We start from the raw sequence: 26,910 nt of genomic DNA, 5'->3' as shown, positions 1-26,910 counted from the left end.
TCATCTTCATCATAACCCACCGCCTCTGGTTGCCAACAACACGACGTTGAGTTAGGCTGTTGATTTGTTGTTACTCATATCGCATCGTCGATACATTACCGCCCATTCATGCCTTTTGTTGTTGACGATCGTAGGATCAGTCAAATCACACTTATCCTAACAACAGTATCGTGCATTTTAACCCCCCGTCGCTGCAGCGAACCGAGCTGAAACCCTGTAATCCTGGCCTGGCCTCGATCTGCCACTTTTCTCCTCAGACACATCCACCGACCTCACCTCTCTTTGTCTCGAGGCCGTCGTCTTCCCCTCCTCTCGCCGCCATTCTGTGGCTCGTTTGCAACAAATCCACGGCCCGCATCTTCTGCGACCCCCCTCACCCCCCTGAAGGGTTCGCTTCAGAGCAACCAACGATCGATTCCCGACTTTTTCCCCCTTAGGACGACAGCGCTGCGGCCGATGATAACGTTTGTTGCGTGACACACAGCCCGCGTTCAACATGTCGTCCGCAAATAGTATCAAGGTTGTCGCCAGGTTCCGACCTCAGAACAGGGTCGAGCTTGAGTCGGGTGGAAAGCCCATCGTCGCTTTCAATGGCGAAGATACCTGTAGTATTAACGTATGTCGCACCATTTGCATAGAGAGAAAGTGACATACGGTGAAGCTTCATGGCTAATTTACTCTGCAGTCCAAGGATGCGCAAGGCAGCTTCACCTTTGACCGGGTCTTTGACATGGGATGCAAACAGCAAGATATCTTTGACTTCTCCATTCGATCCACCGTCGACGATATTCTCAATGGATACAACGGTACAGTTTTCGCTTACGGCCAGACCGGTGCCGGTAAGTCGTATACCATGATGGGTACCAACATCGACGACGACGAGGGCCGAGGTGTTATTCCCCGTATCGTTGAGCAAATCTTTGCCAGCATCATGTCGAGTCCCGGCACTATCGAGTACACGGTCCGAGTCAGCTATATGGAAATTTACATGGAGAGGATTCGGGATTTGCTCCAGCCCCAGAACGACAACTTGCCCGTCCACGAGGAGAAAAACCGCGGTGTCTACGTCAAGGATCTTTTGGAAATCTACGTCTCTAGCGTTCAGGAAGTGTACGAAGTCATGAGGCGAGGTGGAAATGCCCGAGCAGTTGCTGCCACCAACATGAACCAGGAATCTTCGCGATCACACTCTATTTTCGTCATCACCATTACACAAAAGAATGTCGAGACCGGATCAGCGAAGAGCGGACAGCTGTTCCTTGTTGATTTGGCTGGTAGTGAAAAGGTTGGCAAGACCGGTGCCAGTGGACAGACCCTCGAGGAAGCCAAAAAGATCAACAAGAGTTTGAGTGCTCTAGGAATGGTCATCAACGCCTTGACTGACGGCAAATCCTCACATATCCCTTATCGAGACTCCAAGTTGACCCGTATTCTTCAAGAATCCCTTGGTGGTAACAGTCGGACAACTCTCATCATCAATTGTTCTCCCAGTAGTTACAACGATGTCGAAACTTTGGGCACGTTGCGATTTGGTATGCGAGCCAAGTCTATCAAGAACAAGGCCAAGGTCAACGCCGAGCTTAGCCCTGCCGAACTCAAGTCTCTGCTTAAGAAAGCGCAAGGACAGGTCACCAATTTCGAGAGCTACATCTCTAACCTCGAGGGCGAGATTCAGATGTGGCGTTCCGGTGAAGCAGTGCCTAAGGAGAAATGGGCCACACCCATTGCTTCCACCGACGTCGTTGCTAGAACCAAGGCTGACGCCAGGACGTCTACCCGACCTTCTACTCCTTCATTAATATCAGATAGCCGATCCGAGACGCCTGCGATATCCGAACGTGCTGGCACTCCTAGTCTACCGCTGGACAAGGACGAGAGGGAGGAGTTTCTACGACGGGAGAATGAACTGCAGGATCAGATTTCGGAGAAGGAGTCTCAAACCGTTGCGGCTGAGAAGCAGCTTCGGGAGACCAAGGAGGAGCTGGCCTACCTCAAGGATCATGACAGCAAAGTTGGCAAGGAGAACGAGAAGCTTACTACCGAGGTTAACGAATTCAAGATGCAACTCGAAAGACTCACTTTCGAGAGCAAGGAGGCTCAGATCACCATGGATGCACTAAAGGAAGCCAACTCGGAGCTTACCACCGAACTCGACGATATGAAGCAGCAGCTTCTTGATGTCAAGATGAGCGCCAAGGAAAATGGTGCTGCTCTCGACGAAAAGGAGAAGAGGAAGGCTGAGAAGATGGCCAAGATGATGGCTGGCTTCGACTTGGGCGGTGAGGTATTTAGTGAGAACGAGCGCCATATCGCGGAGACTATCGAGAAGGTCGACTCGCTTCACGAGCTCAGCGCAACCGGCGACAACATTGCACCCGACGAGTTTAAGGCACTCCGAGCTCGATTGGTGGAGACGCAGGGTATTGTTCGACAAGCTGAGCTGTCCATGTACAGCTCCACCTCCAGCGATGCCGACTCAAGACGACGACAAGAGCTTGAGACTCGTCTCGAGGCCGTCCAGGCCGAGTACGAAGAGATCCTTACCCGCAACCTCGGCCCCGAGGATGTTGAGGAGGTCAAGGCCCGATTAGAGAACGCCTTTGCCAACCGACAGACTGCCCAGTCTGCATTCGTCGACGAACTCAAGGCCGACATTGCCCAAAAGGCAGCTGAGAACACAAGAATGAAGACGCTGATTGACGATCTTCAACAGCGGGTCAAGGCTGGCGCCACCGCGCCCATGGCTAACGGCAAGACGATCCAGCAGCAGATTGCCGAGTTTGACGTCATGAAGAAGAGTCTCATGCGCGACCTTCAGAACCGATGCGAGCGTGTGGTAGAGCTCGAGATCTCTCTGGATGAGACACGAGAGCAGTATAACAACGTTCTCCGATCGTCAAACAACAGGGCGCAACAGAAGAAGATGGCGTTCCTCGAGAGGAACCTGGAGCAGCTGACCCAAGTTCAACGCCAGCTAGTCGAGCAGAACTCAGCGCTCAAGAAGGAGGTTGCTATCGCTGAGCGCAAGCTCATTGCCCGAAATGAGCGTATCCAGAGCCTGGAGAGCCTGCTACAGGATAGCCAGGAGAAGATGGCTGCTGCGAACCACAAGTATGTGTACCCGTATGATGCCCCTTATGTGAAACTCTGCTAACAGAAATTCCAGGTTCGAGGTTCAGCTAGCTGCTGTCAAGGAGCGTCTTGAGCTTGCCAAGGCCGGCAGCACTCGTGGTCTTAACTCGCCAGGTGGCTTTAGCTTCGCGAACGCTGGCAGCAGGATCGCTAAGCCTCTCCGTGGAGGTGGCGGCAGCAATGACGCTGCCCCCATTCCTACGATCCAGAACCTTCAGGGCCAGAGCGAGGGAAACACCAGCAGCGGTAGCAGCAGCAAGCGTGCCAGTTGGTTTTTCACCAAGTCATAGACGTAATGAGGGAAAGATAAAATAAAGAAAAAGAGCTCGCTGCTTTTTTGCTTTTGGGCACGGCGTTGCGAGCAGATTCTGTTAGACACATATATTCACGCACCCCCGTTCATTCCCCCCTTTTCCCAACTCAACGATGCCCCGTTTGTTCAACAGAGTTTTCCACTTTGCACACATTTTTGCTTCTCCCATGCTGTTGCATTCTACTCGTCCCCGATTTCTGTTTTGTTTCTGATTCTATAAGAAGGCGATAGAGAGGGTGGGGCGGCTACGATGATTTGGATTTACGATAGGCATCGCAATGGGACCATGAATGAACGGATGGGTACTTATAAGGCTGGTGCATTGGGCGCGAGAGATGAGATGAGAGTTCAGTTGCAGTGGAGGAAACTTGTATAAGTCTTGTCACGATCACGTACGTAGTTAAGGCACGAGGTTCAAGATAGTCGATGAATTGAGGTACTAACAATCTATATTTGATCTCTCTTGTAAAAATAAAAAAGCTGGATAACCGAGCGGAATGTTTGGAGCGAGCCCTTGACAGTTTGTCCTAGTGACATGTTTTGACTAAGTATAACTATAGGTGAATGCTCAAGACAGTTCTTCCGTGAAAGTTCGTGGCAATTGCTGTTGATTTACATCTTCATGTCCCCGTCACTGGGGCCGTCTCCGCTTGAGGCACTCAGGGAGGCCAGGAGGATGATCTGGGGAATTATGACAACCATCAGGGCAAAGATGGAGGCAAAAGAGACAGCAACGACCTTGAGCTCGAGCATGACAATGCGCTTCCAGGCAGACTTGGAGAAGCTGGACCAAGCGTCACGAACAGTGGCATAACCCCGACCACCAACAACGACAGGCTCGATGCGGCCATTGAAAGAGCGGTCGAAGGGAATGATGGTGTCGGCGTCGGCGGGAAGGAGAGAGGCCTGGACACGAATGAGAACAACATAGGCAGGAATTTGGACGGCGATCTGGAGGAAGAGAGCCAGGATCATGATGCCCCAAACGCTGCCTTCGCTACCGTCGAACTGGGGAATTTCTTGGCCATCAGTGCCCATGGCGTAGAATGTGCTGATGCCACCGAGGGTGACGATTTGAGAAGCAGCCCAGAAGATGACGATGGGCCTCCAGGTGGCGAGGAAAGTGGACTTGAAAGCAGGGATTCGGCTGTACCATCTTTCCTGGGACTCGGGCGTAATGACAATGTGAACCCAAGCGGTGCTGAGCTGGACACAGATAAGAGAGCTGAGCAAGTGGGCGATAATAAACGAATAAGGAGTAATGTGGTAAAGTGCAGTGTTGATGACTGCGAGAGCGAGAGCTTGGAGAGCATGCATGAAGATGCCACGGTACATAGCTCGGAAGCCACCAGTAGATCGAAGGAGGCTGAATGTAGCACGGAAAGACGAGGTAATGGGCTTGCCCTGGCCGGCAACGGGAGCAGAAGGAGCTCCGGTAGGCTTGGTCATGTCGTCGTTGGCGGCGAGATGCTCGACAGCGAGAGGAGCGTAAGCAGGAGGCTTCTCATCTTCGACGATGGCGAGAACGGGGAAGACCTTTTCGAAAGTGTACGAGCACTAAGCGTATGTTAGTGAGAGAAGTAGATATATGATCACGGTGGGACTTACGAGGGCAAAGACTGGGATAAAGAGAAGGAAGTTGGCCAAAAAGACGTAGAAAGACCAGTCAGGAAGCTGGTTAATCTCATGGCCAAGATTTGGCTTGGGCACGTTATCGCGCCGCATGAGCGACATGGCCGTCTCGGAAATCATGGTGAGTGACTACAAGAGATGATTGAATATGAAAGACTTCAAGTTGTGTTGAGGTTTTGATAGAAAGAAAGAAGGGAAAAAAGAATCCTCAATCAAAGTTGATGGAAGAGGAGGAAGGGATGGGTTGATCTTAATGGAATGAGAAGATGCTGGGGTCTAAGTTGTCAGCTGCGCGTACTGAAACTAAAACTAATTTAGGCACCCGATCCAGCCCATGACGGAGGCTAGGAGGCCAAAGGGCCCCCAACTGGGGGGCGAAAAGGATGATGCACAGCCCCCTGGTTTATTGATCTGCAGAAGGAGGTACAAGTCCTACATGATTATCAATTATGATTTAAACATGGAAGTGCATGCTATACGCACAAAGTATTGATATTTTGAATTTATATACTTTGATTACATAGTACGTCTAAAGTAATGGTATTCTTGTTATATATGTAGTTGATCAATCTACTTCGCAGTCAGTGGTTGCCGGATTAGGCAATAACATTTACTTCCACACGTAATACACGTAATCACCACAACCAAGACTTTGATGGGGGGGTCTTCTCAAAGTTAATTGATCAGGGCGATTTCGTCACAAAAGATAGGGCTCTGTGAGCAACCTTATTCTCATACAATACAAAAGCACTGCTAAGCAGCCCACTCATTAAAATATGCATTCTCTCTGATTCTGATCGGGCACTCAACGAGGCAATATGACATCGCCATCTTTGAGATGTGATTTGCTTTATTTCAGATCTTGTGTTGGCTGACAAGGCGTTCTTATTGACTATTAAATGATAGACATACAGAGAGGCGTATTCTTGGCATTCTCAAGGATGGACCCCTGGAACTAGGCAGTCTCTGCCTCTGAAAGTCACAGGTTTTTAGGTGATTCTAACTCGGACCAATTCTCCAACATCTGAAACCTTGAGAAGACCTAACATGTGATCATATTCCATTCGCATTAGATAAATAGGACATGAAACAAAGGTATTCATGCTGTAAGGTCATCCGTATTATCTGTGTCTTGTGTTACACTAAAGTAAAGAATGCCCCGCAATCATGACCTTCTAAAAACCGACGTCACTGGCTGCATTCAGTGGAACAGCTTCTCAACAACTCGTTGGCCGGATCAACCTACGGACCTTGTACACTTCTGAATGCCCTCACTCCCACTCTTGAATCTCTACAGTATATATAATGCCCGCCCCCGAGATACCCAACCTCCTCAGTTCTCTTCGAAGCGCTCGCGGAGGTCGAGGCCGTGGAAGAGGGAGAGGCGGCCATGCCTCCTCATCCGCTACTCACGACTCCACCATTCAAGGCACTGATACAGATGCCTCCGTCTCGAGACTAAGCGCCGTCGATCTTGGATATCTGGATGATCCTTATGCTCAGTATTTTGTCCAGAGCTCTGCTGGCCCAGCAGCTAGACGACTGCCTATCATTAACAGAGGTGCGCTGGCTTGAGCCTTCCATCATGACATGTATCTTTACTGAACCAACTTTGTGTAGGAACATACACAAGAACAATTTCTCTTGATACTCTTATCGAATCATTTCTCAGTGCGGATCAAGGTGTTGAGTCAGGTTCTACACCGAAACAAATTGTTTCGCTAGGCGCTGGTACTGACACACGACCCTTTCGACTATTCGCTTCCAAGGCTCGCCCTGGATTGGTCTATCATGAGCTTGACTTTGAAGTCGTGACATCAAAGAAGCTACGGACTGTTCAAGCTGTCCCCGCGCTAAGAAATATCTTAACAAATGTTGCACAACTAACAGAGCATTCCTGGTCGAGTACACCTGCGGGAGGTGAATACTATTGTCATGGTCAAGACTTGCGTAACTTTTCTCTGTCCAGGGCTTCAAATGAGGATCATGATACCCAAGAAACACCACAGGAAAAATCTGAGATTACTCTCCCCGGCCTTCGCACCGACATCCCCACGCTGCTCTTGTCGGAGTGCTGCCTCTGCTATCTCAACGGCACCGAAGCCTTAGACGTGCTCAACTTCTTCACATCCCGTATACAAAACCTCGCAACCGTTATCTACGAGCCCATCCGCCCAGATGACGCATTTGGCAAGATGATGGTGTCAAATCTCGCAGCGCGACGCATAGAGATGCCTACGATCAAGATGTACCCAACGCCCGAGGACCAGCGAGCGCGGATGAGCAAGGCCGGTTTTGAGACCGTGCAACATATGACAATTGAAGATATCTGGCAGAACTGGGTATCGCCCGAGGAGAAGCAGCGTGTGGATTACCTGGAGGGGCTAGATGAGGTTGAGGAGTGGAAGTTGTTGGCGGCGCATTATATCGTCGTTTGGGCTTCAAGAGGGAGCGGGTTTGGAAATTGGAGAGGCATTCAGGTGGGGGCTTAGGTAATTGTTTAGATAGCATTTAGATAACATTTAGATAACATTTAGATAACATCAACAAAATCGTCAACATCATGTTCACAGAAGTTGTATAGATTGACCAACACTGTCGGCATGATAAGTCGCGGAACAATATACTTCCTAATTAAGCTTAGCGTATCATCATCGCAGCACGGTCGCGAACCTGGTCCCTCCTACAAGGCAAGGAGACAAACATTATCATCAAGCCCCATGACAGAATAATCATTGTACGACTTCTTATGCTGCCTATGACTCAAACCAAATTCACATGCACTCATAGCTTAATCATTCGTACAATAGCATAAACGGCATTACTAGGGCGCCCTATCAAAGGTAACGCCCTCAAACAAGCTCATCTCACTTGGACTATTGAGTACCAAGACAACAAGCTTTGTCAGTCAACTATAAATTCATTCTGGACTATTGAGTCTCATACACATAGACCATCATCTCAAATCACGACAAAATGGCCGAGGCACGAGACAACAAGGCGTACAAGTATCGCCAGGAAATCAGCCAAATGATGTATGTTTCCGGCGAAACTGCGGAGCCTCCCGTCGAAACTACAAGTATCATCGAAGACATCGTCCGCCAACAAGTAATAGAACTGGTAAGACCTCCCCCCTCTCTTTCACCTGGTCTTCTCTTATCTCGTCTCAGCTCCGAAACTGTACCGAGCTTGCATCGCGTCGCGGCTCAAAATCAATCAGTATCAACGATCTGATCTTCCAGATCCGCCACGACCAGGCAAAGGTTTCTCGTCTGCGCACTTTTTTATCGTGGAAGGACGTCCGCAAGAACGTCAAAGATTCAGACGACAAGGGTGCAGACGCCGACCTCGCAGCTGGCGATGACCCAGTCGCGACGGGCGACAATACCACGGATGAAGCATCCAAGAAGAACAAAAAGGCAAAGGTCGGTCTCCCGTGGGAGCCCTCGTCGTACTACAATGTCGAGGTGCCTGAGCGCGAAGATGAGGAAGATGAGGAAGAGGAAGAGATGAATTACATTACGCTGCAGCGTTTGCGCAAGGCCGATGAGCGCACCAAAGCCATGACTAAAGAAGAGTACGTAACGTGGTCTGAATACCGTCAGGCTTCTTTTACCTACCGAAAGGGTAAGCGATTTCGAGAGTGGGCAGGTTTCGGTATTGTCACCGACAGCAAACCATCAGACGATATTGTCGACATCCTCGGTTTTCTGACTTTTGAAATGGTCCAGACCCTGACCGAGATGGCACTCAAGGTCAAGGAACAAGAGGATCTGGTCCGCGCCCAGAATGGAGGAGACAACGTCGGTACTGCTAAGAAGCGAAAACATGAAGGAGCCTTGTTCGACTTTCCCAGCGAGGGCAAAACGCCAATTGAGCCTCGCCATGTTCAGGAAGGGTCTCGGAGGCTGCAGCAGCGGCCCAAGAAGTCAAGGGCTATGCTCAACGGGACTCGAATTTCACAACACACGCCACTTAACATCTTTTAATGTCCAGTCCATGTGTCTATTGTACTTGGGTTGTTTTGTATGGAGTTTGAGTATAGAGACTGCCAACGCCACGAATCGTCGATTGATAGTTGTGTTATTATAATTATACCACTGTTTGCCCACCGCCTTTCATATACTTGGTCCGCCTCAACTGAGCTGCACCAACACCTGAGCCACAAGTCCTGCTACTATAAAAGTACCTACCCTGCAGTAAAACTCGTATTCGAGAGTGCCATCGCCGCTGACAGTAGCTGGTCGCATTAGTATACCTGATGATGAACAAGGGAAGATTGACACTTACACAGTGCAACTACAGACATGGTAATCGAGCCCATCACGGTAAACCCAGTCTGATCGGGTCTACTGAATTGGATGTAAAAAAACAGGATAGCGCCTACTGCAAGGAATGCGACCACAGCAACTCTGTTGCCGAGCACAATGGCGCAGGATATAAGTCCTATTATACCGCCAAGGATAACACCTAGAAAACGGTTGTTGAAAGAGTCGATAGATGCTCCTCCTGACTCTGCTTCAAAAAGAAGGAGCAGTTGCATGGGAGCCCACACACCACGAATATCTGAGTACTATGCGTTCCATGTGGTAAGTGCCGGCCAGCTAAGGAGAATAATTCCAATTGTGAGTATAGCGGCATAATAGAAGTGGTTCGATTGACTTTGGAGCTTTCTATATGCCGATTCGAAGTTCCGGATTATCGCGAGTACGATAGAAACGGGTGATGGATAACAATGACCTTTAGAGGTATCGAGAGGTCTCGGAAGTTGAGGTATCCATCTGGTAAACCAGTTCCTATTGCGCCTTGTATTCTCAGGTATGCCGTGTCCTGTGGAGGCCATGGGGAGGAAATCTTGACCAGGTGTGATAAACTTGGGGAACATGGTCAGATTGATGAACGACGTGACGCCGGCGCCAACTAAGGTTGGGTACATGACGTTTGTAAGCGCCGATAGCGATACATAGTCTTGCTTTCCGAGCAGTACAATCTGGCAGGCTATGAGTAAGAAAATGACAAACAGCGTGGAGCTGGGGATGGTGGATCTGAGGTAACCATGGAACACTGTAGCTACGGCAAGAAATATACCGCGGACGACATATGCCGCTCTTTTGTTTTCTGACAGACAGAAATTGGATAGCCAGAGGCCGAAGACAGACTAAGAAACACCAACTACTGTGCCCAACAATGTCTTCAGAACAACCGCGAAGCAAAGGTCGGTTCTTTGCGACGGGTGGGCAAATGCGATTAACATCGGGGCGAGGAAGGTGCATGGACCAAGGACGTCCATTGCTGGTTGACTGATGACACAAGCGATGGAAGCAGTAGATGCAAATGACGACTGTGCTGTCTTTATAATGAGTTCTTTGCTGATAGACATGATGGATAGTTATGTTGATGTGTAGTGGTGATGGATGTAGAAGAGAGTGTACAGGTAAGAAAATACTATCTTTATTTTAATATTATAGGTCCTGACCTAAACCGCTTAACTCTTATACAACCTAATGCTTCTTTAAGCGCTACCTTGAATGACTTAGAGCTTTAGGACCGCCGGAGTTGTTCAGCGAAGCCTGTATCGGACCGGCCACTTACACGAGTATCTACCAATCAAAGGCCTCAAACAAATAAGCTTTACCACTTTAACACTAAAAATCAACTACATGGCACAGCCAAACTCAACCAATTCAATCACAGGACATAGAACAAGGCACAAAGGAAGTCAAAACACAGTGATCGTTGATGCGAAATGTGTGAAGGGACCAAGAATTGTTGTCACTTGAGGGCTGATGACTCAACGATATCTATCGTAAGCATCTTTATGATAGGCTTGACAAGAGGCATGCCTTTTGGTCTTCCTCTTCCTACAAGGGCTTTTGCAGTTGGCTGGCTGATGATAGAAGCTATTGCAGCAACACACGCAACTGATGATCCCGCGATGTCTTTGATGACCTTTACCATGGGAATAATAGGTAGAAATATGTCGAGATATATACTGGCGATAAATGTAGAAGAGAGAAATGGATATATCCAGGTTTTATTCAGTGCCAGTGTCGCCAACTCCTCGGAGAGACAACTTCTCTTAGGCTCTGCTTCCTCTGACAGCCGAATTCTGCAGTTAAAGCAGCTAGCCAAACGGCATTCTTATAGTTACAGGGATAGAAATCCCAGTCTATTGGAAAGGCCTTTATCGCTAGTGCGGGATCCCTGGATAGTGATGAGGGCAGGCTTGAGAGTTTGTAGCTCAAGGTCGCCATCGTTATTGCGATAGCGGTCACTGTATTCTGATAAGCTCCGGTATCATAAGTGATCTAGCTGAACGGTCAGAGGTATTTGTGTTACAGTACATATGCGATTGGTTAGCGCTGTAGATTGAAGTGTAGGGACCAAGATTGACTGACTGTCTTGGTATTTAGACGACTTCAAGGGTCTTTGACGAACTTAGTGAACCGATAGTTGCAGGACGAAGAAAAGACCACTGTAGGTACAGCCCAGCATTAGTTTGTTCCATCAGTAAAAGCCCTTATAGATACCGGTTATTGCTGTGTTGACAGTCAGATAGCTGCTCTGTCATGTACGTATTCTTGTTGGGAAAGTTTGTTTCGCAACCGTCTTCATAATGGGCGCGATAAATAAAGATGGATGTGGACGAAATAAATATATTTGCTTTAAAAACTCAATTCGGGGCCGCTTCAGTGACCAGTTATCTAGAGTATTAAGCTACAAAGCTATTGCATCATGAAATACTCATTCTGCAATTCTTCATATTCAGGTAATTGTCAACTGCCTACTAATGTAGCGCCTTTAGCACCTCTCAGGCATATGTGGCACCTGTGGCACCCGTGCGCGGCCGTGCTTTTGTGTGGCACGGTCACAGTGGGTTCAGAAAAGTTCCATGGCCTCCGAGAGGGTACAAAAACAAACAGCCTGAGAAGCTTCATTTATGAAGCACAAGCTGACTTACTAATTATGTCCCTTACCTTTCTCGCGCCAACCAATCCTTCCATACCCCAGTGCCTGTGTTCCGCGACAGCCTCCTAACAACGACAGCTTATCCATGCCACCTTAACTATCGCAATCCTCTACTTTCTCAAACAACCCCCGTTTTAAACCTTTAGCCTTGCTTAATCAATATGCTTTCTTTTATCCTCATTCAAAACCGACAGTAAGTTTCAATGCGCTCAATCGTAACTCGTTGTTTTCGTACTAACGTTCCTCAGGGGCAAGACTCGTCTCGCCAAATGGTATGCCCCTTTTAGTGACGAGCAAAAGATCAAGCTCAAGGGCGAAGTCCACCGTCTCGTTGCGCCCCGCGATCAAAAATACCAGTCCAACTTTGTCGAGTTCCGCAACAACAAGATCGTCTACCGCCGCTACGCCGGTCTCTTCTTCTGCGCCTGCGTCGACACAAACGATAACGAGCTGGCATTCCTCGAGGCTATTCACTTCTTCGTCGAAGTTCTCGATGCCTTTTTCGGAAATGTCTGCGAGCTTGACCTTGTCTTCAACTTCTACAAGGTCTATGCCATCCTCGACGAGGTGTTCCTAGCGGGCGAGATCGAAGAGACGAGTAAGCAGGTTGTGCTCACGCGGTTGGAGCATCTCGACAAATTAGAATAAACCGCGCATCCAACGTTTGAAGGCTCGAAGAAATATGAGAATAACCAAGGCCTTTTTTCTTTCTTTTTTTTTCCCCCGCATATCAGAGCTGTAATTTGTATCTAATATCATAAGGAGGCAGGTTGGAGTTGAGGCGTTTAGTGGAGGCATCCACAGTATCAAGAATATACCATTGCTGTTGTTTCTGCTTGCTGCAATGGTTCTCTACTATCAGATGGTCATTTGGAAACCACATCTTCCCATATGTTTGACTCAGAGGTTGGCTGCAAATCTTCGTTCTGGTCATTGAATTGCCCAGACCCGCCGTGGGAAGCGGAAGTTGACTATCAAATTGTTGCCAGTGACTGATAAGAAAGAGAGCCCCTCGACCTCTATTGTATGGAAAATGAGAGTTATCAATAAATCGGCGTTGTACGTGGCGACACTTGTCAGTGCGATAACGATCTACACAGTACCATGTCAAGCTCAAAGTCGACATCTGAATCCATATGATTTCTACTACAAGCTCGACATAATGAATTGACAAACACCTTTAAACTCCACATATCACGCAGTATCCATGAACAACTTAAACTCATCTCTATCAATCAATCACCTCTTCTTCAAAGCCGCAAACCTTCTCTCCAGGTCCCCAAGGTCAGGAATTGACCCATCGGGCTCACTCTTTCGCGATGCCGCCTCCATCTTCTTGCTCGGTTTCAACTCGACAGATCCCAGCGTCACCTTGGGATGTATGTTGTCAGTCGTCATCCTTGGTGGTGTCACCGTTAATGGACTCGTGGGACCTCCAGCGGCTAATTTCTTGACGGGCGTGTTCAAGACTGAATCTTTGGAGTCTGCGGTGAGGGGTATAGCCCTTTGCTTCTGTCCACCAGATGGTTCGTCCTCATCGTCGTCGAGTAACTCCGGGGGTGGCGACACAACCTCTCGCTTGGGCCAGTCGACGCCATAAGCCCTGGCGATTTCCTCCAGATAACCAACGACGAGCTCTTCTCTGGGGGGCGTGACGCTGAGCTTCTTGACAACTTTCTCATTGACCTTTTTATCCGCGTTCTCCGTTGCCGCAAGAACATACTCTTTCCCGTACTTCTCCGCCAAAAGTGTCCTCACAGTTCCGAGCTCTTTAATTTCCGTCTTGGGCGCAGCGTAAATTAAACTCTGAATCGCCTCCTCCAGTCCGGGGTCAACGGTATGTGCCTCTAGCAGTCCGGATCGCGCAAGCAGGAGTTCGCAATAGAGTTCGAGGATTTCGTGAAGCTCGGAAGTGATGTCGGATCGGATGATATTCTCAACCCGGATGCGGGCTGAGTCCTCCTTGCCAGCCTCAAGGAGTTGGGCCATGGCTCTCCGCGCGGTCTTTCCGAGCTGCTCGTCTCGTTGCTGCACCATGCGTAGGCGCGCAATGGTCAGCTTGAGCTGAACCTTGAGCTTTGTCTATTGAGTTGAGCGCGCATATTAGTTACGGTACTGGATCAGCTGTGTGCGACTGGACCGGCGCATCATGGCGGGGAAGCGCAGGTATCTGGGGAGGGGCATCTTACTATGAGACTGGCACTAGGCGGCATGATGGCTAGATGGGGAATTGTAAAGACTGGTTTATGAGGATTGAACGAGAAAAATATCTTTGATAGAGAAAGAGGGCGAGGAGATGCAGGTATAGTAAAAGATAGTGGAGGGGTAGGATGGAATAGGCAGACAAAGCTGTACCCAACTATACATAACTGCCTTGCGACGGAACTCAGACGCCCAGACGCTATGAGCTCATCCTCACTGGGGAAGTCTTGAGCCCCACCACAGCTTCATCCGGATCAGGCCGACCCTTACTAGTAGGTATGTATCTCAGTATCAGAGACGAAATTAGTAGGTCACTTTATACTATTTAAGTTGTGATGGGTTACAAAATAAAACAAAAAAGGTCTACTCTGTTCATGCAGAGTGATTGTGAAATTGTTTAACATTGACAGACATCCAGTCCATCCATATAAGTGTACAGCTCTCTTATGAATCAAGTAAAATGGCCCCTTCTTAAGGGCTGTCTCACAGCTCCAGACGACCCTGACAACGGAATCCTTCATCTCCATATAACGCCGTATCCTAATTCTATCATTCCCTTTGTAATCCTGTTTGATACACTCCCTTTTCTGTTGGGGATACGCAGCTCTGTGCAGGCAGATGCTTACTCCATATCGGCATCTTCGGCGACTGGGGCTACGCCATCGATCGCCTCGCCCTTGAACACATCGCTGCCTTCATATGTGACTCGGCGCCATCCGCAGGCCTCCTTGTCGTCCTTAATCCACTCCATTGTAGGGAAGTAGTGGTCGTTCTTCTTCATAGTGATCACCCATGGAACATTGTCAAATGTCACAGCCTTGAGACGGAAGTCTGTTTCTGGTTAGCTTGACTATACTTTGGTATCGGTATGGAAAGGTTGACTTACAGGTGTTGTCCGGAATCTCTCGGGTTGCAGCAATGAAAGAGGGAATATCAGGCGTGGGAGTACCGTTGACATGAGTGATGAAGTTGGTTGGTGCAACTCCATACTGGTAGGCAGGAGAACCTCTAATTCGACTAGACACATACACCTCACTGTGTAGCTTGCTGATCTGTTGTCGAACAGCTTGATGGGGTCTGTGAAGGATAGCGCCACAGAACGAAACTGCATGATCCGTCTCCATATCGTCTGCAGAAACAGTAGGGATTTGAAGGTGCATCTCCTCGCATTCGCGGACGATAACGACATCGAGCAATTCATGTGAGTACATCAAATCGAAATCCGAGATGGTAGTGCAGATCTTGCCATTTAGAGTGAGAATGATATCTCCTTCAAGTAGGGATACCGGCTGGTTGACGCGCTCGAATGTTCGCTTGCTAACCATGAAGAGCTGATGGTGGGATCTGTTGGCCTGGGTGACCTTTTTGATCCATTCATCTGAAACACCCATGACCGATGCTTGGGACATCTGAACGGATCTAAACTCAACCGACATGATGCGGAGTTTGGGGTTGGCGCCCTTCTGAACCGACTCTACCACAGGGAGCAGAGTCTTGGTGCCAAGGCCGAGATAGTACTCTTCGTCCCGCGAGCTATGTGGGTTGCGCTCTCCAAGATAGCTAAGCCATAGAGCTTGGACAGTGCCATCGGGCGCGACAAGAACACCGCTGTTGCAAGTCGAGCCGAGGTTGCTATCAATCGTGATGGCATCGACGTTGACGGCGCGGTAGCGGGGAGCGCCAGAGTTGGCGGGAATCGCTACCGCTGTTATCTCGGTGACACTGGTAGAGCCATGTACAACGCGCCCAATCCTGTTGTAACCCAAAAAGTAGGTCTTGGCGCCTTGAGTGAGGACCTCGTTACTCAATCTGGCGCTCTTGACAGGGGCATCCACGAGAGATGGGTCATACTGGATGATGGCGTAGTTCTGGAGGGGGTGTAGGAAAACTACTTTGCCCTCAACAATGATAGAATCAGCGATAGTGACAGTAATGTCACAAAGATCGTAAGGGACAATAGCCCTGGAGATCAAGACCAGACCCTTCTCTGCATCAATCACCAGACCCATGCCCCAACGACGGTTCTTGGGGAAACCGTCAAGCTTCAAGGGCATGGTGCAGTTGATGTGGACGAAGCTGTGAATCAGGTTTGCGATGCCAGGGTGTGGCATGTGCTCCAGCTCGATGAAGGAGGCAGATCTTCGAGTAGGTGGAACAGGAGGTAGAGGATCTCCGAGGTCAGTAAAGTCCCAGACGCCAGACTCGTCATTTCGGACAGCGAGCTTCATCTTTGACGCCCAATGACGGTCAATGTAGGCAACAGTGGTATTGAGAGTGTGCAGATCACGAAGGTGCTTGTAAGTGACAACAACTCTGGCGCGATCTGGAATGGCCTTCATCACTTGGATGAATGTGTCAAGGTCTGGCACTTTTTTGTGGTCGATTGTTTGGACAATCCAACCATTATCCGTATTATCAAATCGGAAAGATCCAGCTGACTCGCATACATAGACACCCTTGACAGCGACGGCATAAAGTCTCGCTTGCTGGTAGGACAAATCGTGGAAGCTGGCACCCGCCACTGAAACAAAACGGTCAGGGGTGATCTTGTGGAGATCTCCGACCTCAAGCTCTACCTCCACGTCCTCCCCACCACGTTGGAGGTGCAGCTTGATGGTGTTACCAACATTGGAGTCCAAAAAGTCGTCAAGCCTGATAAACTGAGTGATAAGTTCGCCGTTCACCTTGACCAGGACGTCTCCCTCCTCAATCTTCTTGTCTGAAGGGCCCTGGGGAAGGACAATCTCGGCTACCAGCATATTGGTCTCCTCTGGAAATTGCTTGCGCATGGCCGCCTCCCATTCAGGGCTCAATCCCAGTCTGCGGCACTCGTCAAATGGCTTGAGAAGGAATTGGCATTGAATGTCACCGCGTGTGACAGGCTTGCCATTCTGAATACATTGAAGAGCACGCAGTGGTCTATCCAATGGAAGGAAATAGTCTGTTGAAGCTCCATCCGAGCGACCACCAGCTTGAAGCGCGACAGCGCATCCATCCTTGTTCACGACGGGACTTCCAGAACTTCCTCCACTGGCGGCGGCGTTGGCCTGGTAGTAACACGTGTTGAAGTCGCTGTAGCCTTCGCCGTATTCGGGTGCATTTCGATCTAGACGGGAAATAATGCCGGAAAGAATACTGAGCTTTTCGCCGGCATCGTTACCCACGACTCGGATTTCGGTACCAACTGAGAATATGTTAGCAATGAGCGGGTGATTTTGGTGTTTCGGGGGAGCGCATGCCCTTTGCGAGGTCGGGTCGCAATTCAAGGCCGTCGATGTGCATGTACTTGATCGCCTTGGGGTCGTAACGAAGAATTCCGAAATCGTGAACGGGATCGCGGTAGACGGGATAGCAGTCGACTTCCTCGTGGTTGTCAAAGACACAGTGGCCCCAGAAGGGTCCAGCACCAACAACGTGACGGTTGGTGAGGATGTATCTAGACAGTCGTTAGCATTACCCTTGAAGGATGGCAGAGGATAAAGCACACCCTCGTTCAGAATCAACAACATATCCGGTGGCTTCACTAGTCAAAGCGGCATCGGTATCGAAGGAGCAAGTCTGGCAGAATCGAATCGCGACAACGTTGCGCACGACCTTTTGAATCGTGTCCTGCCACTCGCCTAAGCTTCCTGGTGTCCCAATGTACATAGCATGAGGATGAAGGTCGTCGCTTATTTCGGACTGGCCATCAAAGTCGACAATGTCGGGAGTGTTGTCGTTGGGAGAGTGCTTGCCGTTGATGGCTCGTTTGGCGGGGGGAGGCAGGTCGGGCGAGCCAGGGGCCTTTCTCTTGGCCCTTGGTGAAGAAGCGGCGCCGTTCATGATTTTGGATTGTTGGGGTCGCGATGGATGTGAGAAGACGGTCGTGAAGGAATCACGGGGGTTGTTTTGTTTGCAAAAGGGGATCGAAGAAACAGCGTCAGAGACAGCAGCAAACCAGGATCGCAAGCAGTGACAAACGGGAGTGAAACAACAGCACGGGTAGTGACAGCGCACCCAGGATAGAATGGGCAATGCTGTAGATTAAGTAGAGTAAAGTATAGTATAAGGAAAAAGGGCGAATATGATTAAGAAAAAAGGCCCATGTGATGACGAAGCCAGGTTTGAGATCTGGGGAAAAATAAAATTTATGATGGCACACTCTTTGGATGAAGTTGGCCTATTGCTGGTGGATCAGCTGGAGCGGTAGTTTGGTAGGCTACAGGGGAAATGGTACCCTCGAAACCCGCTAAAGCAGACACCGTCATTCCCGCGACGCTCTGACCCGCCACTGTGCATAAGTTATGCAACAGTCGACCTCTCCCCGCCTTGTCCGTCCCGACAAGACATGAAGATGGTGTGCCACAACTTTGCGATTACAACGACAGATGACCAGTCAACTGGGGCTCTGAGATGGTGGGCGATTGAGACTTTTGTGCCTATTTTGACCCCGGCACGTCCTATTCTAGAGCCTCGATGCATGTCTCATTCTGTCTCTCATACAATGCAACACATCTTGTCTTATACGCAACCCAACGGCTGACCCTCTTCGCTAATCCAAGATAACATTGTACTTCTTCTGTCAATGCTGTGTTCCTCGTGCAACAAAGACTACATCATCTCAAAGGGTCGCTCCTCGATCCACGAAGCCATACTACGTGCTCTATGCAGAGAAACACACAAAAGCAACCGCTGCCGTCCGAGACACGGAAGAAAACGTGGTTTGTTCCCAACCCACAGGATCAGCATCAGCATTAGGATCCCGTGTCATCTCACTATATCGTTGTTACACTACCTTCCGATCCAGGTGACCGCCACTCGTGCAATACTACATGCATATCATGCAACCCCTCCAGGCCCCTCTCTTCTTCTTGAATGCATCGACTCGAGCACTCCATCTATCGCTGCTGCTTGTTGCTTCTCCGCAGATAGGCAAGCCGGCCAGTGGACGAGATGGCCTCGTCGTTCCTTCACAAACAAGCTGTACAGGACCCATGCGAACAAGACCGCCGTGACGCTTAGCGCCGTCGGGTTGTGGAACTGACTGGGCGACGAGAATACTATGGTCGACATGTATGCACACATCTCGAACACATGTTGCCAGCTGGCTTCCACAGCAGAAAAGGCTCCTCGATTTCGCGCTTCGACTTCCTGCATCATGCATGGTTAACGAGTTCTGCGTCAACAAGCCTGAACACACGTACCTCTTGGATGATGACCTGTGCCGAGAGATCGACGCCCCAAAGTCCGACACGACTGAGCATGGAGCTGCCCACGAGTGCCAGAGTTGAGATGAGGACGTTATCGGCATACCGCCAGAATATTGATACGCCTATCGATAAACATCCCAATTGCCAACTCAGGAACCAAAGCCCTGCACGAACCGGACCAATCTTCTTCATTAGCCATGGCCCAATCCAAGTAGCCAGAACCTCGAAGGCTACCGAGATTGTTCTCATTGCGGCAATTTGAGATGAGTTGTATCCGCTTGACAAAAGATAAGTAACCATGACTCCGCCAAAGGATAGAACCGTGCAGTAAAGAAGGGCCACTGCGAAAGAGGGAAAGAAGACGGGGTGGGCAAAGTAGAGACGAAGATCGTCAAACGTCTTCTTCAGGCCATGCTTCACCGACACCCAAGGACTTTGGCGATTGCCATTATCGAGGGGCATGGCATGTGGTGTACTTTTGGGACACTGCAGTGCAGGTACCTGATGATAGACCTACACGGATTAGTACGACTTATCTCAAGATGGAACACACAACAACTTGCCCCAGCGATGGTAAAGTACTCGATTACAACTGATGCGCAGTTCATCACCAAGTTCACAAGAATGGCTGTTTCCGTAGAAATTCCATCTACCATTCCTATAAAGAACGGTCCGAGAAGTTTACAAACAAGGTCAATCCGTCTCATCTGTGAGTTCATCGCTATCGAGAAGTTAGCAGGTTACCACCTCAAGTCTCGAGTGTTGTACTTCGGAGGGCAACAGTGTCAGAGCGAGCCACAACGATGACCTATTGACCGTGAGCTTTTTTCGCTTTCGTTGAATTTAGACTACATACCCAGTCTCTTTCGACTGACACAACGTTCATTATGGCAGCCAGCTTTTCAATACAGGCCATAAGAATTGAGACCGCAAGCAAACCAATTCTCACTTGATGTGGCATAGTATGAACTTTGATGAGAACAAGAAAGATGGCACACGATACGGCAACGACCAGTCTTTGAGACACTTCAAATGTTAATTACTTTGTCACATTAAACGTGAATTGCCTTACCAATTGATAGTCTCACCGTCTTGAGGCGGTCGTTGCGATCGATATAGTGCCCAACCCAAGATGATAGTGCAATGGCAGCAGCACCTCGAATCATTGAATACACCGCGAGAGGCATCAATGTTCCTGGAAAGATAGAGGCGAGATATAGAACACTTCCGAATTCAAAGACGCGCGAGTTCCATGTTGAGAGGGTGTGAGATACATAGAGTCTGCGAGCGCTTTGGGTGATGGTCCACTCAGAACTATGAGTGCTTGAACTGTCGTCATCGCCTTGATTGATACTCTCATATTGGTCTAGGGGTTGATACGGCGTTGTTATTACACCTGCTGGCGATGGCGATGATGATGGTAATACAGGAAGTAAATGTGCTCTTTCTTCGTCTCCTACATCGGTGGCCATGATATAATAGCGGCGGTGTGAAAATGATCCTGAATAACAAGAGATAATAGAGGACAATCACATTAAAAACCAAGAAAAGAGAAACATTTGGTAGTTTTAAATTAAAATGTTATAAACAGTACCGTAACATGGCGTGACTTTAGTTTAATAAATGCATCGAATGGTTGTTGTTAGGAGTATGTCAATGGCCAGCTACAGGCCTACTTTTCTTTATCGGACTCCGTAATTCCGACCAAGCTAAGCCAAACCCCCACAGTCGGGTCGCTTCCGATCAACTTCCAAACAAGGCAATCCTCAGAGGTAGACTTGACGGTAGATGAGATTGAAGTAAAGGTCATGGTAACAACAGCTCTCAAAAAGCTCTTAAGACGCCCAAACTCTCGGTATTTCTCTCATAAACTCATCTCCAAGTCAAACGAATTCAGTAACAAGGTCACGTATAATCTCAACGCTAGTCATGTTTCAATTTAGCTAAGTATATGCTGGTTGAGCCTCCTTACTTGACCTGCCTACCAGACTTCCAAAACTCATTTTCATGTGCAACATCTGCACAAATGTCCATAGAGAAGAGACGATATGAGAATTCTGTCCTCATTTAATGGCCTAATCCGTTGCTTCTCGGATTTTCCTTCCAAAACAATCACCACATTTCCAGTCTTCTCAAGAAGACGTTGCCTCTAGCCTGGTATGAGTTGGCCGGTGATTTAGACTTCATAGTCGAATTCTCCGTCCTCTGCCTTGATAGTTTCGTTGAGTTCCATCTTGATGGCTTTGGTAGAAGCCTCATCATCAATTTCGGCTTCTGTTTCTTGTCAGTAAAGTGCTTCAGGTGTCCAAAACCGCAAACATACTGGGAGCTCGGCGCTTGCGGGGGGTAGACTTCTTGGGACTTCCATAGTCATCGTCATCGTCATCGGACCCGACCATCTTGGGGGTCTTGGGCTTGGGACCGCGCTTGCGACCTATGAGTCTGTGTGTCAACTCTCTCTGTTAAGATCCCGAGAAATGAGATATCATACCAGGAGTCTTCTTTGCAGAAGGCGAAGGAGCATCGGCGGCCTGTTGCTTGAGAGCATCGATTTTCTTGTTGAAAGCGGTCCACTGATTCTGGAGGCTCTTCATGGTGCGGCCTTCCATGGTGATCTCGTTCCAGTTGATGGACTTGCCCTCGGGCTTCAGCTGAGCGATGATGCGTAGAAGAAGCTCATTCTATGTAGGTATCACAGTCAGCACTAGCCAATAAAGGGTGCCACAGATGAACGAGAGATGTAAGGACAACTTGCCTTGGCCTCATCAGTCCAGGCGTTGGTCTTGGGAGTTGAAATGTCCGACATCGTGATGTTGATAGTGTCAAAGGTTGTGAGGCACACTCTTGATTCGAGATGAGGAAGATAGAAAATATATGAAAGACAATGATGCTTCCAGATACTTCAGGCGCCTAAGGATAATTTTAGATGTGTTGAGTAAGGCTGAGTGACGATGAAGAAAGCAGTGTGAGTGAAAGGATGATTGAGGAGGGATGAGAGAGAGAGAAAGGATGAGAGAGAATAAGAATAAGTGAGGAGGGAGGAAATTACTAGGCAGCAAACATGGAAGATGTGTGAATCATGAATGATACCCCTCTCTCTAAGCACTGCGATGCTGAGGGTCTGGGTCAGTAACAGCCTCAACCCCGCGACGCATTCACGTTTAGCCACTTGCAAAAGTATCACGAGGTGCTGCAGTCGGTTAATTTTTAAACCTGTAATAGAGGCAAATAACATAGCAATCAAGATCATACATACAAGATTGTGAAGGGAGGGGACGTCACGCTTGGTGAATGAAATCACCCGTAGAGTGGATAGAAACTCAGGAAAAGTAGACGAGGAAAGTACGGTACTCACTTGTAAATGATTTCGGCGAATAGTGAGCACTTATAATGAAAGAAAGATATCAGATGGAAGTTTTGCTAAACACAAATGTGAAGTTGGCTGTCAAAGGTTGGTTTCTCGGCGCGTTCAGGGGTAAATCAGGATAACAGGATGCAACATGAAGGATGTGGGGGAAACGAAGAGGGGTCCTCGGGTGTAATATATCTTCTCTACATTGAATACAGCTTTCATTAACTACATGTCTGCAGTGAATCACACATGTTCGCAAAGCAAGTGAATAGCTCAAGCCGCCCCGGAGAAACGAAGCTACTATGCACGGATTAGCATTCCCTAGTCACCCCAGCACACGTAGTGAGATATCGCTCGTCTATTTCTATGTACTATTAGCTCTTGCCATCATACACTCGTCTTGGACTTCCAACTCCAAAGACCGTATCCTTCCCAGCTGATGCCAGCGAAGCCCCAGTTTTGGTCATAGTGACAACGCCCACGATGCGAATCGCCAAATTGCAACTTCCTAAAAACAGAATCGGTATCAAACGCAATTGCTCGCTCCATGCATTGTACGACTGCGTGGCGCCTATAACTGTCCAAATCCTAAACCGCTTTTCTTCGTAATCTTGTGGAATCCCGGCAGAAATATCATAAACCGCTCTGTACCACACTATGCATGTTATCGCTGACAGTCAACAGCAAGTCTTTCTAGTAACCCATGTCGAGTCAGACTCCAGTCGAATCCCATCCCATTTCTTTGTACTCCACGACCCAAAATTGGTGATTACTTCATCTTCATCCGAAACGCCATGAACTCTCGGAACCGCCGTTCATGTTCTTCGCATGCGGCGGTCCAGCGTCGGCGGACATCCATATCCTGTTCGAGCCAGTTGTAGTACTCCTGAATGTCGTCATCGCCCCGGTTCTCCAAGAATGCATACCCCTTCTCTGCTCTTGTACGAGAAATGTGAGATTTTCGTGTAGCAAAATGATCCACAACTTGAGCGTTGAACACATCCCACTGCTTCATGTAATCTTCAAATTCCTTGACATATGTCTCCCAGGATTGCGCACTTGGTTGTATTCCACTGGCCATTATAGCAGCCGGGATTTGAGGAGCAGTAGGCGCATTTGGAAAGATCAATGGATGGACCGCTGGTAGCTTGATCGGGATTTGTGGCGCAGCCTTGCTTTCGAAAGGTAGATTGTCCTTCAAATCGGAGAAAGACTTGAGACCTGAACTCTGCTGAGTGAATGGGGCCACGTTTCTCAGATCGGCAAAACTGGCGATGAACTCCTCGCTATCCTCTGATCCTACATTGTTCGGGTTAACCGGCTTCCTTGGACTTTCTACTCGACCCTCGACACCGCTGGCGTTTTCTGCGTTGGCCTCCCGCCATTCTGGTCTGGACGGCTCGACATAGATGTCTCTGGCAGTATGAGGAGCTGTTGTTCCGGGAGCCTGGTTCATTTCAGTAGGTTGAACAGGCTGAGGCGAAGGCGTAGTCTGGGGTGGTTGGGGAGACGGAATTTTGGGAGGGCGAGGTGGTGGGATCGAGTTCGACACAGGAGGAGTATCTATATCCATCGCCTGAGGACTCTCAGCTGCAGGTGGCTCGTCTTGCACCTTGCGACCGCGCCATTCAAGAACTTCATCTTCACTACTGCTGTCGTCCACAACATTCGTATAGTTGGGCTTTCTGGAAGCCTTGGGCTTTCTCGAATTTGTGCGAGATAATCGGGTAGGTGAGACGGATTTGGCTGGCTGGGGAACAAAAGTATGGGGCCCAAATTCCCAACTGTCAGGGTTGAAAGCTGATTCGGGTTTAGTAGAATCAGGTCGTTCAGAGTCAGAAACGAAACTGGGGGTACTCTTGCCGCTCGTCGTAGGACGTTTCCCAGGCGATCGACGGCCCTTTCTGTGCTTCGCTGGACTTCCCTGTTCAGCTCCACCAGCACTGAATTCCCATTCTGCTGCATCCTCCTCTTCCACAAAGCTAGTATCGATATCGTCAGTGTTTCGTCTCGAGAATGGAGGCTGGTCTGGTGAAGTTCGTCGAAAGGTATCGTCGTTGACAGGGAAACTGAAACTGTTTGGGTTGGTATTGTTAGCGCTATTCGACTTGCTGGGAGTGTTTGTGCTGCTGGGTTGACGTTTTGCTTTCTTAAGGGGGCTTCCAGGCCCGGCATTATTGATATTGATAAGCCCAGTCAGTAACGCCCCCTGTAGGCGCTCAAAATCAGTCAATGGATGTGAATTAAGTCTGCCACTAGGCGACTGATGGTCAGGCTTCGCTGGAGTTTCGTATAGACCGCGGTAGAACCCAGATCCATAATACCCCTGACACTTGTTGAAGCTTTTCGACGTGGGGAGATGGTGAGTTTTGGAAGTTGAGTTGTCATACATTGAAGGTCCGCCAGGCGACTCAGCTGCTACCGACATGTTAGTAACTTGGTTCTTCTCCGGAGACCTTCGGGTACAACTTACATTTTTCGGTAGCAGGAACCTCGGTAGCTTGTTGGTTAGGCCCCAGGGGCACGCTCTTAAAGCCACTGCGAGTCTTCTTCATTTGGGCTTTGGGACGGTCGGCGGGATCACGAGGTAACGAAGGCTCTTCAGCTTTGCCTACTTTTGGAGCACTACTGCTACGTTGGCGGTTGAAAGCTTCCTTTTCCGGTGAATCCTGGTCTTCGCGGTTGGTTTCACGAGTACTCTTAGCTCGATTTATTTGGATGCCATCGAAAGGGTTAGTCTTTTCACCGCCGTGCGAGGTATACGGGCTGCTTTGTCGAGGGTCTGCCCAGCTGTCTCGATCTCTGAACTGACTCAGGGGGTCGGGCATTGGGGTCGGTGCAGGCCTTTGGGGAGTAGGAGGAGGAACTGGTTTCGGGTCTTCTTGAGCATAAGGTTGCGCATATCTCTCCGATGCCGGTCGCGAGCTATAGTTGCTGTTAGATACAGGAGGCTCGTCGCCCATCGCTGTACGAGGATGGAATCCCGTCTTTCTTGCGCCGAATGAGGCCTCTGCACGTTGCCTTGCAGATTCCGTCCGAGGCGGGGGAGGTGGTGGGGGAGGACGTGTTTGCTCATTTGACTTTCCCGATGTTCCCTTTCGCATGTTCTCAAATGCTCGCGCCGCATTCTTCTTAGACTCGGCGTCTGATGCTGTGTACTGCTTTGCCGTTGGAGGAACTCCTGACGAGAAGCGAGTCTGCCATCTTTGTGCGCCCGAAGGCGTAGTTCGAGCGCTTGTGTTGGCGTTGTTGCGTCGCGGGGGAGGCGGGTACTGCGCGCTCACGTTCGACCATGGGTTACCCTTAACACCCGAAGCGCCTGGGTATCGACCACGAGCCCGGGAAGCATCATGTTTAGCCTTCTGTTCGGGGTCGGAAAGAATTTCGTGTGCCGTTTGGATAATCTGGAACTGGGTATTGACTTCTTGCTCTCGTCCAGGATTGCGGTCCGGATGATACTTGAGAGCTGTGGTCCAGGTTAGCATTCATTCAGGTTGAAGAATTCCATCCGCAAATACCAAGCTTTCGATATTGTTTCCGAATCTCCGTTAGGTCAGCTGTCGGTTGCAGCTCCAAGTCTGCATAGTAGTCTCGGGGTGTACCCATCGCAATGGAAGGACCCCAGCAGACTGGTGATCAAAAGCGATAGTGGCTAATTTGTACTTGTAGCTCGAATTTCTTTGGCGTAAAGACGAAATATGTATTATCAAAAGCTGCAGAATCCGGTAGGAATCATGTAGATTGCCGTCAAATGTATACAATGGTGTCTACGGTCTTCGGATTCGTGTGACGACCGTCTGGCAGTTCTGTTAGACGTTGTACTGCAGTTTCAGCGATTGTTATCGGTGTATAGGGTCGTCGAGCTGCACTTGCGTGGTCTCAAGTTAGCGATAATCATACATAAATTGTAGGAAGCAAAGACATCTAGCTATTGTCAAGATGTCGACAGGATACTCTCGTGTGTAGAAAGCAAGATGACCTTTGATGTGCCCGCGCAAGATTGCAAGGATAGGCTCAGAGTCCGGGGATAATCATAGGTAGCTGTGCCTCTGGACATGCGCAACAAAAGATCGATATTGATTGGCGGCACTGACTGGCATGAAGCTGATTCAAGGAAAAGA

General features: G+C 49.1%; 12 protein-coding genes across 12 annotated transcripts; 4 read left to right on the top strand and 8 right to left on the bottom strand.

Moving 5' to 3' along the window:
• The first annotated feature begins 3 nt into the window (after positions 1-3).
• Positions 4-3,865, top strand: EDB82DRAFT_514243 (P-loop containing nucleoside triphosphate hydrolase protein). The gene is made up of 3 exons (XM_025738045.2): positions 4-616; positions 686-3,111; positions 3,167-3,865. Exons 1-3 carry the CDS (start codon positions 497-499, stop codon positions 3,420-3,422), a joined length of 2,802 nt encoding a protein of 933 aa, XP_025592844.1. The 5' UTR covers positions 4-496; the 3' UTR covers positions 3,423-3,865.
• Positions 3,866-5,358, bottom strand: EDB82DRAFT_514242 (uncharacterized protein). Its single transcript, XM_025738044.2, has 2 exons — positions 5,054-5,358; positions 3,866-5,002 (listed from the first exon to the last, which is right to left on the bottom strand). Exons 1-2 carry the CDS (start codon positions 5,195-5,197, stop codon positions 4,058-4,060), a joined length of 1,089 nt encoding a protein of 362 aa, XP_025592843.1. The 5' UTR covers positions 5,198-5,358; the 3' UTR covers positions 3,866-4,057.
• Positions 5,359-6,124: 766 nt separating this feature from the next.
• On the top strand, positions 6,125-7,621 carry EDB82DRAFT_514241 (leucine carboxyl methyltransferase 1). Its single transcript, XM_025738041.2, has 2 exons — positions 6,125-6,638; positions 6,698-7,621. The coding sequence occupies exons 1-2, from the start codon at positions 6,383-6,385 to the stop codon at positions 7,567-7,569; spliced, it is 1,128 nt and encodes a 375-aa protein (XP_025592842.1). The 5' UTR covers positions 6,125-6,382; the 3' UTR covers positions 7,570-7,621.
• A 108-nt stretch (positions 7,622-7,729) lies between these two features.
• EDB82DRAFT_315751 (transcription initiation factor IID, 18kD subunit-domain-containing protein) lies at positions 7,730-9,118 on the top strand. Its single transcript, XM_025738040.2, has 3 exons — positions 7,730-7,920; positions 8,030-8,197; positions 8,248-9,118. Exons 2-3 carry the CDS (start codon positions 8,054-8,056, stop codon positions 9,064-9,066), a joined length of 963 nt encoding a protein of 320 aa, XP_025592841.1. The 5' UTR covers positions 7,730-7,920; positions 8,030-8,053; the 3' UTR covers positions 9,067-9,118.
• A 21-nt stretch (positions 9,119-9,139) lies between these two features.
• On the bottom strand, positions 9,140-9,755 carry EDB82DRAFT_315722 (uncharacterized protein). Its single transcript, XM_065607462.1, has 2 exons — positions 9,368-9,755; positions 9,140-9,317 (listed from the first exon to the last, which is right to left on the bottom strand). The coding sequence occupies exons 1-2, from the start codon at positions 9,618-9,620 to the stop codon at positions 9,214-9,216; spliced, it is 357 nt and encodes a 118-aa protein (XP_065463345.1). The 5' UTR covers positions 9,621-9,755; the 3' UTR covers positions 9,140-9,213.
• On the bottom strand, positions 9,245-10,082 carry EDB82DRAFT_514236 (uncharacterized protein). Its single transcript, XM_065608954.1, has 2 exons — positions 9,368-10,082; positions 9,245-9,317 (listed from the first exon to the last, which is right to left on the bottom strand). Exon 1 carries the CDS (start codon positions 10,011-10,013, stop codon positions 9,651-9,653), a length of 363 nt encoding a protein of 120 aa, XP_065463344.1. The 5' UTR covers positions 10,014-10,082; the 3' UTR covers positions 9,245-9,317; positions 9,368-9,650.
• A 1,960-nt stretch (positions 10,083-12,042) lies between these two features.
• Positions 12,043-12,990, top strand: EDB82DRAFT_315697 (AP-2 complex subunit sigma). Its single transcript, XM_025738039.2, has 2 exons — positions 12,043-12,239; positions 12,295-12,990. Exons 1-2 carry the CDS (start codon positions 12,208-12,210, stop codon positions 12,692-12,694), a joined length of 432 nt encoding a protein of 143 aa, XP_025592840.1. The 5' UTR covers positions 12,043-12,207; the 3' UTR covers positions 12,695-12,990.
• A 295-nt stretch (positions 12,991-13,285) lies between these two features.
• Positions 13,286-14,259, bottom strand: EDB82DRAFT_480240 (regulator of Vps4 activity in the MVB pathway-domain-containing protein; the record flags this gene model as incomplete). Its single annotated transcript, XM_025738038.2, has 2 exons — positions 13,286-14,128; positions 14,236-14,259. The coding sequence occupies 2 exons, from the start codon at positions 14,257-14,259 to the stop codon at positions 13,286-13,288; spliced, it is 867 nt and encodes a 288-aa protein (XP_025592839.2).
• Positions 14,260-14,587: 328 nt separating this feature from the next.
• EDB82DRAFT_514230 (trypsin-like cysteine/serine peptidase domain-containing protein) lies at positions 14,588-18,379 on the bottom strand. The gene is made up of 4 exons (XM_065608953.1): positions 17,736-18,379; positions 17,488-17,684; positions 15,135-17,432; positions 14,588-15,079 (listed from the first exon to the last, which is right to left on the bottom strand). Exons 1-4 carry the CDS (start codon positions 18,068-18,070, stop codon positions 14,871-14,873), a joined length of 3,039 nt encoding a protein of 1,012 aa, XP_065463343.1. The 5' UTR covers positions 18,071-18,379; the 3' UTR covers positions 14,588-14,870.
• Positions 18,380-18,609: 230 nt separating this feature from the next.
• On the bottom strand, positions 18,610-21,071 carry EDB82DRAFT_514229 (uncharacterized protein). The gene is made up of 6 exons (XM_065608952.1): positions 20,510-21,071; positions 20,294-20,463; positions 20,206-20,245; positions 20,001-20,158; positions 19,432-19,950; positions 18,610-19,378 (listed from the first exon to the last, which is right to left on the bottom strand). Exons 1-6 carry the CDS (start codon positions 20,907-20,909, stop codon positions 19,067-19,069), a joined length of 1,599 nt encoding a protein of 532 aa, XP_065463342.1. The 5' UTR covers positions 20,910-21,071; the 3' UTR covers positions 18,610-19,066.
• Positions 21,072-21,246: 175 nt separating this feature from the next.
• EDB82DRAFT_561652 (uncharacterized protein) lies at positions 21,247-22,243 on the bottom strand (the record flags this gene model as incomplete). The annotated part of the gene is made up of 4 exons (XM_025738035.2): positions 21,247-21,711; positions 21,761-21,871; positions 21,929-22,118; positions 22,163-22,243. 4 exons carry the CDS (start codon positions 22,241-22,243, stop codon positions 21,614-21,616), a joined length of 480 nt encoding a protein of 159 aa, XP_025592836.1. The 3' UTR covers positions 21,247-21,613.
• A 1,315-nt stretch (positions 22,244-23,558) lies between these two features.
• On the bottom strand, positions 23,559-26,395 carry EDB82DRAFT_480236 (uncharacterized protein; the record flags this gene model as incomplete). Its single annotated transcript, XM_025738034.1, has 3 exons — positions 23,559-25,207; positions 25,263-26,255; positions 26,308-26,395. The coding sequence occupies 3 exons, from the start codon at positions 26,393-26,395 to the stop codon at positions 23,559-23,561; spliced, it is 2,730 nt and encodes a 909-aa protein (XP_025592835.1).
• Between the last annotated feature and the right edge of the window lie 515 nt (positions 26,396-26,910).

This window comes from Fusarium venenatum, assembly GCF_020744135.1.
Source record: "Fusarium venenatum strain MPI-CAGE-CH-0201 chromosome Unknown EDB82scaffold_4, whole genome shotgun sequence".
Lineage (NCBI taxonomy): Eukaryota > Fungi > Ascomycota > Sordariomycetes > Hypocreales > Nectriaceae > Fusarium > Fusarium venenatum.
Note: the sequence above shows the minus strand (reverse complement) of the source record. Positions and strands in the feature narration are given on the sequence as shown.

Bases quoted from the DNA above. Each gene is read 5' to 3' on its own strand.
- EDB82DRAFT_315722 (XM_065607462.1), bottom strand. From the start codon at position 9,620: ATGCAACTGCTCCTTCTTTTTGAAGCAGAGTCAGGAGGAGCATCTATC. The intron at 9,318-9,367 runs GTAAGTGTCAAT...TAATGCGACCAG, and splicing joins CATGTCTGTAGTTGCACTGT to CTACTGTCAGCGGCGATGGC.
- EDB82DRAFT_514241 (XM_025738041.2), top strand. From the start codon at position 6,383: ATGCCCGCCCCCGAGATACCCAACCTCCTCAGTTCTCTTCGAAGCGCT. The intron at 6,639-6,697 runs GTGCGCTGGCTT...AACTTTGTGTAG, and splicing joins ACTGCCTATCATTAACAGAG to GAACATACACAAGAACAATT.
- EDB82DRAFT_514242 (XM_025738044.2), bottom strand. From the start codon at position 5,197: ATGATTTCCGAGACGGCCATGTCGCTCATGCGGCGCGATAACGTGCCC. The intron at 5,003-5,053 runs GTAAGTCCCACC...ACATACGCTTAG, and splicing joins TTATCCCAGTCTTTGCCCTC to TGCTCGTACACTTTCGAAAA.
- EDB82DRAFT_315751 (XM_025738040.2), top strand. From the start codon at position 8,054: ATGGCCGAGGCACGAGACAACAAGGCGTACAAGTATCGCCAGGAAATC. The intron at 8,198-8,247 runs GTAAGACCTCCC...ATCTCGTCTCAG, and splicing joins GCCAACAAGTAATAGAACTG to CTCCGAAACTGTACCGAGCT.
- EDB82DRAFT_315697 (XM_025738039.2), top strand. From the start codon at position 12,208: ATGCTTTCTTTTATCCTCATTCAAAACCGACA. The intron at 12,240-12,294 runs GTAAGTTTCAAT...AACGTTCCTCAG, and splicing joins ATCCTCATTCAAAACCGACA to GGGCAAGACTCGTCTCGCCA.
- EDB82DRAFT_514236 (XM_065608954.1), bottom strand. From the start codon at position 10,013: ATGTACCCAACCTTAGTTGGCGCCGGCGTCACGTCGTTCATCAATCTG.
- EDB82DRAFT_514243 (XM_025738045.2), top strand. From the start codon at position 497: ATGTCGTCCGCAAATAGTATCAAGGTTGTCGCCAGGTTCCGACCTCAG. The intron at 617-685 runs GTATGTCGCACC...TTTACTCTGCAG, and splicing joins AAGATACCTGTAGTATTAAC to TCCAAGGATGCGCAAGGCAG. The intron at 3,112-3,166 runs GTATGTGTACCC...CAGAAATTCCAG, and splicing joins ATGGCTGCTGCGAACCACAA to GTTCGAGGTTCAGCTAGCTG.
- EDB82DRAFT_514230 (XM_065608953.1), bottom strand. From the start codon at position 18,070: ATGAACGGCGCCGCTTCTTCACCAAGGGCCAAGAGAAAGGCCCCTGGC. The intron at 17,433-17,487 runs GCATGCGCTCCC...ACATATTCTCAG, and splicing joins GCGACCCGACCTCGCAAAGG to TTGGTACCGAAATCCGAGTC. The intron at 15,080-15,134 runs GTAAGTCAACCT...AACCAGAAACAG, and splicing joins AGAGATTCCGGACAACACCT to ACTTCCGTCTCAAGGCTGTG.
- EDB82DRAFT_514229 (XM_065608952.1), bottom strand. From the start codon at position 20,909: ATGGCCACCGATGTAGGAGACGAAGAAAGAGCACATTTACTTCCTGTA. The intron at 20,464-20,509 runs GTAAGGCAATTC...TAACATTTGAAG, and splicing joins GACGGTGAGACTATCAATTG to TGTCTCAAAGACTGGTCGTT. The intron at 20,246-20,293 runs GTATGTAGTCTA...CACGGTCAATAG, and splicing joins TGTCAGTCGAAAGAGACTGG to GTCATCGTTGTGGCTCGCTC.